Source organism: Microcebus murinus, chromosome 15, assembly GCF_040939455.1.
Source record: "Microcebus murinus isolate Inina chromosome 15, M.murinus_Inina_mat1.0, whole genome shotgun sequence".
Taxonomy (NCBI): domain Eukaryota; kingdom Metazoa; phylum Chordata; class Mammalia; order Primates; family Cheirogaleidae; genus Microcebus; species Microcebus murinus.
In genome coordinates this window covers 31,881,754-31,893,942 of record NC_134118.1, presented here as the reverse complement: position 1 = coordinate 31,893,942, position 12,189 = coordinate 31,881,754, and the positions used below count along the sequence as shown (strand labels likewise).

At 35.7% G+C, this 12,189-nt stretch overlaps 1 protein-coding gene across 1 annotated transcript in view; it reads left to right on the top strand.

Annotated features, from left to right (window-relative positions):
• The window catches only part of RXFP1 (relaxin family peptide receptor 1), a 61,309-nt gene that overhangs the window by 34,750 nt on the left and 14,370 nt on the right, over nt 1-12,189 (top strand). Inside the window, exons 9-11 of the mRNA XM_012783595.3 lie at nt 2,966-3,037; nt 5,764-5,835; nt 9,850-9,921. Of these exons, the coding sequence (XP_012639049.2) occupies nt 2,966-3,037; nt 5,764-5,835; nt 9,850-9,921 (216 nt within the window). The remainder of the gene's footprint in view (nt 1-2,965; nt 3,038-5,763; nt 5,836-9,849; nt 9,922-12,189) is intronic.

The window sequence follows — 12,189 nt, the reverse complement described above, 5'->3', positions numbered from 1 at the left end:
CAGGTGCATATACAGGTAAGTTTATAGGTGTTGGGAAGAAGGTCAAAGGCTTTTCCCCTCCTTCACCACCTCAATTTTCTCTGTGAAACAGGAGCCAGAAATGTTTAAAAGGCAGGGGAGGAGAAGATAGAGAGTAAGAAGATTCGCATATCTCAAATGCCACTAAGGGGTAAGATAGGAAGTTGAGAGAGAACAAGCAAGATTATTGTTTTTATTTTTTGTGGGGTTTTTTGTTCTTTAGATGGAAGAAGAAAAGTTTTCATTTTCATCCAGTTAGACCATGTATAAAGGGAAAAAAGAAGTGGTTAGGTTCAGAGGCTCATTAAGTGGGAAAAGTGGCGGTCTAGACATGCAGTAGAAAAACACCCCTTGCCAACTCCCCTTAGAGCTGGGAGCTAGAGAACAAGAAGCTGCATTTATTGTTTGGTTGGTTGGTTGGTTGGGGTTTTTTGCTTCAGCTAATATGTATGCTGAAAACCAGATTCCTAGTGCCAAAGGCTAAAACTGATTTTATTTATTTATTTATTTATTTATTTATACATACATACATACATACATACAGAGTCTCACTCTGTTGCCCAGGCTAGAGTGAGTGCCATGGCATCAGCCTAACTCACAGCAACCTCAAACTCCTGGGCCCAAGCAATCCTACTGCCTCAGCCTCCTGAGTAGCTGGGACTACAGGCATGCGCCACCATGCCCGGCTAATTTTTTCTATATATATTAGTTGGCTAATTAAAGTCCAGACGGGGTCTTGCTCCTGCTCAGGCTGGTTTCGAACTCCTTACCTCGAGCAATCCGCCCACCTCAGCCTCCCACAGTGCTAGGATTACAGGCTTGAGCCACTGCACCCGGCCCAAAGGCTAAAACTAATTTTAGGAAGAAAGTCAAAGCAAATTTATTGTACAACTCCAGGTTGAAATAAACCCAAAAGGAAACTAACACTTTAATCAAATGTTCCTAATTTGTGCCTCAATGTGTGCCTCTTTTTGATTTTTACAAATTCGTAAATTAGTACTGACAAATATTTTTGCCAGCTTAACAAAAAACAAAGTTACATATGTACCTAAACAGGGATATCAACACATTTTAGTAAGAGCATTTTGTGAGGCTTAGGAGAGCATCACCACCTGGTGGTAGATTCATGGAAATGGTTAGCAATAAAACAAGAAATCAGCCAGTCTCTGACATTGACAACGTAAGTTATAAGAGGCCAAAAGCCTTGGCCAAACCTAAAGCAGAAAAAAGGAGTGCTATAAGTGCTTAGTTTCCAACTTAACAGAAAAAAAGAAATATTTCTTTAGAAGAGTGATGTAGAATCAAGATTTAAGATTCTAATACAATATCCCACACAGTACAGAAATCTTGTCTGCAAAATTATTGAGATATGGTATATTGCCTCTGCTAAATACCTGTAGTGATAAGGAGCTTATTCTCTGGACACCATAAATTGCTACAGAGACTTAAATTTAGCTTACATATGAAATTTTTGTGTCTTTCAATCAATAAATCTAATTTTGCAATCTACTGCAACATAGAAAAAGTATTCTACAGCCTGATTTCAAATATATCCCTCTTAATTTGCTCTTCTCTTATAAATATACCCTATATTCTTCTATTGACTTGATTTCTACATCCATTGCAGCCTGGTGTTTCAGACCTTCCAGATGTGTTTTGATTTGTAGACATCTCTTTTTAATGCAGGGCCTGAAATAAAACTGACTATCCCACGTGCCAGCCAGCAGAATACAGGTACCTCTGTAATGTTGCCATGTTTCCCATGTAGATTTTAGTAGTTTTGTCACACTTGTGCTCATATGTTTTAGTCACAGTTATTCCTGAATAGCTGTATATTATAACATGTGGTGACCAGTACTGAGTGTTGGGATAGACTGAGTAGATTTTAGGGCCAGCGTTTACTTTTGAAAGTCTATGCCTAAACCTCAGCCAACATTCTGCCCTGCTCTACAAACTTCCACCATACACCTATTTTTAAGATAAAAGAAGAGCCAGCCTGGTCAATAGCAAGACCTCATCTCTACAAAAAATTAAAAAAATTAGCTGAATGTGGTGGCACACGCCTGTAGTCCCCAGCCACTTGGGAGGCTGAGGCAGGAGGATTACTTGAGCCCGGAAGTTTCAGGTTGCTGTGAGCTAGGCTCTTGCCACTGCACCCTAGCACGGGAGACAGAAGGAGACCCTGTCTCAAAAAAAAAAAAAAGGAATCAATAAAAGAATAACTTCATGATAACCATAAAGAAGACACAATAAAACATAAATTTTTGATAAATTTTGATACTCAGACCAGACTCCTTATGGTAATGTAGCCTCAGACAGCAAGGGAGTTCTAGGAGGATCTACACAAACGTGGCTCCCAGAATTGAGAATGGAGAGCCAAGTGCAGCCTGTTGTCCCCCCACGGTACTGGCCTTTGTGACGATATAAAAAAGCAAACAAGAGTGTTTCCAGGAGTAAAAGATTATTGAGAATTCTTTTCTGGGGAGTGGTCATGCTAGGGAGGTAGAAGCTAAATGTTGTTTCGGCAGTAGCAGCTTCTGTAGCAAAATAGCATCACAGCACTTAGGAAAACGCCATTGATAACTCTGGACAAATATTTAATATGGCTCAATATTAGATATCGGTTAATAAATTGTTTACCTAACAAGCATTTTCAATTTGACTTCTCATTCATTTTGGTTTCTCAGAATAATATATTATACATGCCCATATGAACACATGATACAGATATAACTCAAAACATTTTTATTATTAACATAGGAAAAAACAGTAAATATACATATATATAGTTTCAGCTATATATATAAGTGGCAACAAGTGAGAGTTTATGTGGAATAAACAGTATGTGAAGAAAATATATTTTATTAGAAGGTAAATAATTCTCAGCCAATTTATTTCTGCCTATGATTAAAATTTAGCTTTATCATGTTTTATCTTTGTGTTCCAGGGACTTTGAAGGCAACCATATCCATAATTTAAGAAATTTGACTTTTATTTCCTGCAGTAATTTAACTGTTTTGTAAGTAATATTTCATGCTTTTGAAGTAATATTGTATCTCCTTACAAACAAAATGAATCATTTATGCGGACAGAAACTAACAGAAATATGCATAGTAATTATGAAAAATGTTCACTCTCTACTTGAAGTTTGTTGACACTGAAGTACATGAAGTTCAAACCAAGGGTAATCACAGATTTATGCTTCTATCTGAGCCTCCAAAAACCCAGGGTGACCACAGATTTAAACATACATGAATAATCAAAATGGCATTGTATTATCTGAGATGTGTTTTTGTCAAAGTTAAGTAATACACAGATCCATTTTAATGGAAAAAAAATTATCATAGAACACCAAGAGTATATCCTTGTATTGCAGGGTGAGAAACACTAAATTGAAGTCTTAGACTATAAAAATGTTTACCTTTTGCAAATTGTTACTGCAAAAATTAAGGTTTTCTTTATCATTGTCAAAAAAATTTTAGTTACAATCAAGATTTTAAAAAATACTGCAGAACGCTCACACCCCTGAGGATATAATTATGGACACCAGGATAAACCTTAGAATGTTATTGAGTATAATTTCTTCTTGTGCCTCTCTGCCTTATTTTAAATTCATGTTGCCTTTTTTGTGAAAGTAAAGGATGTTCCAGCTTTCTTCAATATAAAAACCCAAGTCTCCCATTCACAGCTTATTTTTCCAGAACATTTTTCAAACTCTGGGTTGCAACACAGAAGTACTATGTTTCCCCGAAAATAAGACCTACCCATAAAATAAGCCCTAGCATTAAATATAATTCCTACCCCGAAAATAAGACCTAGTGATGGGCGTGGCTAAGCAGAGTATCTGCACAACCCATGCATTTCGTTGCAGAGCGGTGAAGAAGACGAGCAGCCCTTCTCATCTGCCCTATAAGAGCTCTATTGCTCGACATGAAAGATTGGGGCCAATGGTTCTAAAGGAAATAGAGTCGCAAGAGATTCAGAATGGAATTCAGGGTTTGGAGACTTATGATGATGTTCCAGAAGATGACTTAACTATATTTGAATAAATGTAGATTATTGTACCGTACTTAAAAAAATAACACATTCCCTGAAAATAAGCCCTAGGGTGTCTTCTTGAGGAAAAATAAATATAAGACCCTGTCTTATTTTCAGGGAAACAGGGTAAGTAATGGAAGCAATGTAGCACAATCAATTTAGTATTCCTTGACCAGCATTTTTAAATGAGATAGAATTGAATTGAATTGATTATATCAGAGTGCAATGCAGACAATAAGTTTATTGTTTCATGAGTCTTGGCTTGTGAGTGTGTGTGCATCTTATGCCCCAACATAAAATAAATTTTTTACTCTGTGTTTCTATGGGAAAAGTTTGAATACCATTATCCTAGGATACATAGGATTCCTGTGTAAGCAGTGCAATAGCTATCCCTGATTCAACAGTATATTTCCTTCAATTATGCTCCTCATTCCAATTTCCAGTTTGAATTCTCTGCTGAGTGAGTTCAGCAATCTTCAGCTTCAGAGTGCTTTCTATCAGAAATGCAAAATAGTTCGTGCAAATTGCCCAAAGGAAACCAAATTGCACCCGAAGGACACAGACTAAATAGATATCTGAAAAACTTAGAATTTCTTTTCTATTCTACTTGTATTTATTTTTAAGGAAACTTCTTTATGAAGAAATCATTTGTGGATAGCCTCTTGACAGGTGTTGAGCTCTTACAGTCCCAGCATAGTGGGGAAAAGTGGTAATGGTTTGGAGTGCAAGGAGGAAATAAATACTTAAGGATACAACAAGGCCAACTTGAAGGCATGTCACACCATGTTTAAAGACTTGGAAACCGGCCGGGCGCGGTGGCTCACGCCTGTAATCCTACCACTCTGGGAGGCCAAGGTGGGCGGATTGCTCGAAGTCAGGAGTTCGAAACCAGCCTGAGCAAGAGTGAGACCCCATCTCTACTAAAAATAGAAACAAATTAATTGGCCAACTAATATATATAGGAAAAAATGAGCCGGGTATGGTGGTGCATGCCTACAGTCCCAGCTACTCGGGAGGCTGAGGCAGGAGGATCTCTTGAGCCCACCAGTTTGAGGTTGCTGTGAGCTAGGCTGACGTCACGGCACTCACTCTAGCCTGGGCAACAAAGCAAGACTCTGTCTCAAAAAAAAAGAGACTTGAAACCCTTTGAAACTTTTCTGTGAGTTGGTCCTTTATGCTAGCTCATAACACATTGTATCAGTGCAGAAATGAACTGTCAAGAGTTAATCTGATTCAGTATCCCAAACTAGAGAGATTCTTCTGAATTAGTCCAGCTAAGATCACACTTCCTTAGGCAGCTTCACCCAAAATCACATCAACTACCAAATGAGTATCAGTGCTATGATGTGTGGAGTACTTTGTTTGACAGACATGATACACAGAGCGAAGAGATGAGCCTAAAACAATTCCTTCTGCTCTTAGTTGCAAGATACTCCGTCTGTATTCTGAAGAGTTAACGTTTCCGCTATTTCTCTTGCAAAGCTCTTCCTTATTTCACTCAACATTTTGAATTAGACTTTTTTATTATCATCATTAAAAGATTTGAGAAATTGAAGATTAAAATCAAATTGGATAATTTGTCATATTACTTCAAAATATCTTGATGTGAAAATGCACTATCTATTCATTATATTTGTTTTTGCGGGCTGTTAATTCACGTACCAGTTACCTCAAGAAGTTACAATGTGTTTTTCTTTTTACTTTCAGGGTAATGAGGAAAAACAAAATTAATCACTTAAATGAAAATACATTTGCTCCTCTCCAAAAACTAGATGAATTGTAAGTTTGACTGAGCATATATTGTTAAGAATTTTTTCTACTGTTTTATTTCATATTTGGTGTACATATATGGTCGTATACATTTAAGAAATGTCTCCTCTTTCTAAGCATTATTTATTAATATATATGTTTATACCTTGCATCACAAAGGAATTCAGATAGCTGACAAAAAATATACATAAAATAAAAATATAAAATAAATATTTGAAGAAAGTAAAGGAAACAGAGCTGTACAGAAAGAATTAAGTCAGTGTAAAATTAATAATTAAATGCATCCTATACCACTCTGTTCCACTGCTAGAGTGGGACAGCAAATTTGTCTTTAAGGGCCTTGAAGCATTAGGACTCAGAGACCATAAGACTAAAAAATATCACTTTGCTGATTCTGAAAGGGAAGGATAATCTTAGATCCATAAGGAAATTAGACACTGCTGCGGATAATATCCCTACCTGTAATAATGGAAGAGAGATACGTTAAAACAGTTATTTTTATAATGCCCCTTTTTTAATATTAAGGACTTGATTCCAATAAGCATTAAAACAACTTTATGGTGAACCAAAACTTTGTGATCCAAGCACATTGTAGTTGATTGTCAGAACAAAATAGATGGAGAAAGTGCATATTCTTCAGACAATTTTTTATTTTTCAGTATCAATTTTCTGGAAAGAATATGGAGTGTGGACACATCTATATGTTTTGACAATTAGCTGTGCAGAAAATTGATTTCTTAAAACTTTTTCATATAAATTAAATAATATAACTAAAATGTTATAAACATAACACCTGGACACTTTAACTGAACACTGGCAGAAGAAATACATACATATGCCATGAGCACGAACATTTCTCAGAAATAATCCTGCATTCTGCTCCAAAACATCGATGAATAAGCCATTGAAAACCCAACACTTGTACCCCCATAACATGCTGAAATAAAAAAAAAAAAAAACCCAACATTTTTTTTTTTTTTTGTAGTGATTAACCTGAAGCATTTTGTGGTAGACAGTACCAATCATTTACAAAATGTACCGGAAAATCTCAATAGATAATTAGAACCAATCATCTATTGTAAAAATTCCTGTATGGCAATTGAACCACATCATCAGCACATAGAAAATTATTCCCAATGGTAGGGAGAGGTGCAGCTAGGTGATCCAAAGCTATTATTTAGCCATTGGAATACAAGTTAGTCAAGGGATCCATACTGTTTTTTGTTTTATCTCATTTGAAATCACTACCTGAATATCAGAGTATAGTTCTTCCAAATCGTAACTAACCTTCATGGTAGCTGTCAGGTGTGGATTTTATGTTTTAGTAACCAGCAATGAACATGGAACACAATCAGCTTAGCCCATAACCAGTGCTAATCCAGGTTCAGAGAAAAAGGACAGAACGAAAGCTGAAGAAAGGGTCACCAAGGCCAATAATTAGTCCAGCCTAAAGCCTGTCTAATCCCATATTAAACACTTGCCTGAAAAATCAAGTTTACAAGGACAAATGGGATGTTTTCTAAGAGGTGATGAATTTCAATATATGGGTCTGGATCTACACTGTGCTTTAGAAAGCTAGTTGGAATATACTCTGTGCCTCTCCAGGCTCAATCACACTGATAGAGCTAAGGAGGACAAACAGTCAGGACTCACTTGCCACAGAGGACTTTAAGTAATTCTAGTGCCAGGAAATCTTTGCCACATACTTGATTTAATTTGAGCTTTTAAAGTCAACTACTCTAATTGATAAGGTGCTTTCTGAGCTCATTCAGAAATGGATCTTGAGACCAATTATGTTTAGCCCAACTTTCCCAAACTGAAGCGTAATAAATGGCTCTTTCACATGTAACTTAGTATCTAGACCAACACTATATCCCATTACATGATTCATGCTGTAAGAACTATTTGCCAGGCTGGGTGCAGTGGCTCACACCTGTAATCCTAGCACTTTGGGAGGTCGAAGTGGGAGGATTGCTTGAGGGAGGAGTTTGAGAATAATCTGAGCAAGAACAAGACTCCATCTCTACAAAAAAAAAAAAATAGAAAAATTAGCCAGGCATAGTGGCATGGGCCTGTAGTCCCAGCCACTTAGGAGGAGGCTGAGGCAGGAGGATTGCTCAAGCCCAGGAGTTTGAGGTTGCGATGAGCTCTGATGACCCCACTGCACTCTAGTGCAGACAACAGAGTGAGATCCTGTCAGAAAGAAAGAAAGAAAGAAAGAAAGAAAGAAAGAAAGAAAGAAAGAAAGAAAGAAAGAAAGAAAGAAAGAAAGAAACTCTATTCTGAAATTTTCTCTGATAACCAAAACTCACATTCCCACCATAAATTATTGAATATGATATTTAGAGTTTTATTTAAAAATATCCTAGGGGATTACTTTAAATCTGTTTTTCACATTGTGTTATTAATATGATCAATGTTTTACTTGGTTTCTCATACAAAGAACTGGAACTGTGTCCCATTTTACCTAAATATGAAGCATATAGACTCAGTCATTAGCAGTCCTCTGATTGGGCACAGTAAGAGTAGCAAAGCTGAGCTAGGCACTGAGTAGCCCAAGATGAAAATGTGTCCTTCTGGTACTCAAAGAGTTCACTTGCATCAGAAGGGAAGCACATATATACAGTATCAGCTTTAATATAATGTTACACGTGCCCATGTGTGTAATACGTGCTTTCAAAGAAGTGTGCAAGAGGAGTGTATGAGAGAACAGAGGAAAGAACACCTAACCTCCATGGGCATCATAGGTTTCATAGAGAATGACATTTGGGTAGAGTATAGAAGAATGAATATAAGATCACCAGAAGGGCAAGCAGGAAAGGTCATTACAGGTAGAAGGAAGCATCCATGTAAAAGCATGGAGGTTAGAATACTGAAGTGCACTCGGGCCATGGTGAAAAGTACTTTGAGTAGAAAGTGTTAGGGAACATGACTAGAAAGATAGATAGTCAGAGGCAAGATAATTAGATATTTAAAGGCTTCTTGTGTCACACTAAATGGCTTTGATTTCATCATCTAGGCAACATGAGCTATTAAAGGATTTTATGAAAGGGATGAAGTTTTAGAACCATTTTTTCAGTTGTCAAATCAAAACAATCTATCTTCACCCATAAATGTTGAAACAACAAACCTAGTCTCAAGAGTGACTTTACAGCAAAGACATTTGTAATATTTGTCAGATTATGTCAGCTATTTATTTATAGTTTTGAAATCTCAATCTAAAATTATCCTGCCCTTCAAAGTCGAATAATCTAACTTTTGACTTATAAGCAAACCAACATATGTAACAAATACATCTGTTCTCCCACACATCCAGTGAAAACTAATAGTATTTGGAGATGGATAGGGGAAGTGGTTAGGCTTTCTCTTAGTATCTCTTGATCACCTTAGAGAGTTCAAGCCAACTGAAACTTATTATCTTTTATAGAAGAATATGAGAGCCGACACTGTCAAAGGTGCCACGAGGGCTGCTGCTATAAAAACCTTCTCAGAACTAAGCTACAAGGTCATGCCATGTTAGGCAGACCCTGTACACATACATAAGATGACACTCAAAGTATCCGGCCCCAGGAGAATATGACATCCTATGTATATCAGCTGTGAAAGAAACTTGCACTTGAAATAATACATTTCAATTTGACAGTCATAGTAAACCCAAGCAAGAGAAAAAATTAAGTTTCCAAATCATATTCATAGTCTAATACAAAAAAGAGAAAGAGAGAGAAAAGGGAGGGAAGGGAAGAATGGGTAAAACACATATATTATTTAGAATTAGAAAACTGGATCAATTAAAACCAGATCAAATATCATCAAGTATTTGTCTCTAAAGGAATGATAAAATGGGATAAAATATTTTTATATTTTCCCATTGTACTCCTTTTTTTAAACTTTTAGACTTCTGGTAATTAATATAACTCACTAATTACATTGTTGAAAAGTTGTATAATAGTTTCCTAATGAATTTCAGAACAATGAATAAAGTCTTAAGAAAATAATATGACATGTTTGCAATTATTTCCCTAGGGATTTAGGAAGTAATAAGATTGAAAATCTTCCACCGCATGTATTTAAGGATCTGAAGGAGCTGTCACAATTGTAAGACTGGTATTAATTTTGCCACTTCATTTCTTTATTTTATTATTTTTTAAGTTGTGGTAAAATACACATAACATAAAATTAGCCATTTTTAAATATACAGTTGAATGGCATTAACTATATTCACATTGTTACACAACCATCATCACCAGCCACCTCCAGAATTTTTTCATCCTGCAAAACTGAAAGTTTGTAACCATTAAACCCTAACTCCCCATTCACTCTTCCCCTTTACCCCTGGCAACCACCCTTCTACTTTCTGTCTCTATGAATTCAACTACCCTAGGTACCTCATATAAGTGAAATAATAGGATATTTGTCTTTTTGTGACTGATTAATTTCACTTAGCATAATGTCTTCAAGGTTCACCTATGGTGTAGCATAAGTCAGAATTTCCTTACTTCTTAAGGTTGAATAATATTTTATTGTGTGTGTATAATACATTGTATTTATCAATTCATCCATTAATGAACACTTGGGTTGCTCCCATCTCTTGGATATTGTGAATAATGCTGCTATGAACATAGGTGTACATAACTGTTCAAGTCTCTGCATTCTTTTAATTGGGGGGGGTATATAACCTCAGAAAAAGAAATTGCTGGATCGTACAGTACTGTATTTCTATTTTTATTCTATGGTTAATTCTATTTTCCACAGGAGTTATACCATTTTACATTTCCACTAGCAATGCCCATGGGTTCCAATTTCTCCACATCCTCCGACATTTATTATTTTCTGGGTTTTTTAAAATAATAGCCATCCTATGAATGTGAAATAGTATCACATTATGGTTTTGATTTGCGTTTCTCTAATGATTAGTGATGTTGAGTATTATTCCATGTCCTTATTGGTCATTTGGATATCTTCTTGAAGAAAAATCTATTCAAGTCCTCTGTCCATTTTCTAATTGGCTCGTTTGGTTTTATTGTAGTTGTTGAGTTGTAGGGGTTCTTTATATATTCTTGATATTAACCCCTGTTCAGATATATTATTTGTGAATATTTTATCCCATCACATGGGTTGTCTTTCTAGTTGTTCTTTGGTGCACAAAAGTTTTTCATTTTGATTTAGTTCAGTTTTTCTATTTTTTCTTCTGTTACTCATGCTTTTGATGTCATATCAGAAATGGCACCAAATGTCATTGATGTCATGTCATGAAGATTTTCCCCTATTGATTTCTTCTAAGAGTTGCATAGTTCTAGCTTTTAAATTTAGGTGTTTAGTCCATTTTGAGTTAATTTATGTGCATAGTGTAAGGTAAAGATCTAACTTCATTCTTTGGCATGTGGTTGTCCAGTTTTCCCAACACAGTATGTTAAAAGGACTGTTCTTTCCCCATTGAGTGGCCTTGGCACCCTTGTTGAAAATCATTCGACCATACATGTGTGGGTTTATTCCAGCCTCTTTATTCTATTCCATTAGTCTATATGACAGTCTTTATGCCAATACCACACTGTCTGATTACTGTAGCTTTGTAGCAAGTGTTAAAATCAAATAAATAGTATAAGATCTCTGTTTTCAAGATTGTTTTAGCTATTTGGGCTCCATTGAATTTCCATATAAATTTTAGGATGTATTTTATATTTCTGAAAAAAATGTCAATGAGATTTTGATAGAGATTACATTGGATCTGTGGAAAATTTTTGGCAATATTGATGTCTTAACCCTTTGCACTCGGATGTCGAGTTAGCAAAGGGTTAAGACAAGGGTTAGCAAAAATTATAGAGATTAAAATTACTATTTGAATGTATCAATAATTTGAAATATAAAAAATCCAAATAAATAAGTTTGTATGAAAAGAAACTCCAGTTTTTTATTCTACTGCCCGCACTTTGTAAAATCTGGGGTATTTAAAAAATTAAATGCCGAGTAGAATAAAAGAATCAAGAAAAAAGCAAGCGAGTGTGAAGGGTTAACAGTATTAAGTCTTCTGATTCATGAACACAGGATATCTTTCCTTTCATTGGTGTCATCTTTAATTTCTTTCAGCAGCATTCTCCAGTTTATAGGGTACATATCTTCCCCTGCCCCTTGGTTAAGTTTATTGAAATATTTTATTCTTTTTATGCTATTGTAAATGGAATTATTTTCCTAATTTCTTTTTCGGATTGTTCATTGTATATAGAAACACAACTGATTCTTGTGTGTTGCTTTTGTATCCAGCAACTTTGCTGAATTTGTTTATTAGTTCTACCAGGGTTATTTTTGTTGTTGTCAAATCTTTATCGTATTCCACATATAAGACCACATCAACTGTAAACAGAGATA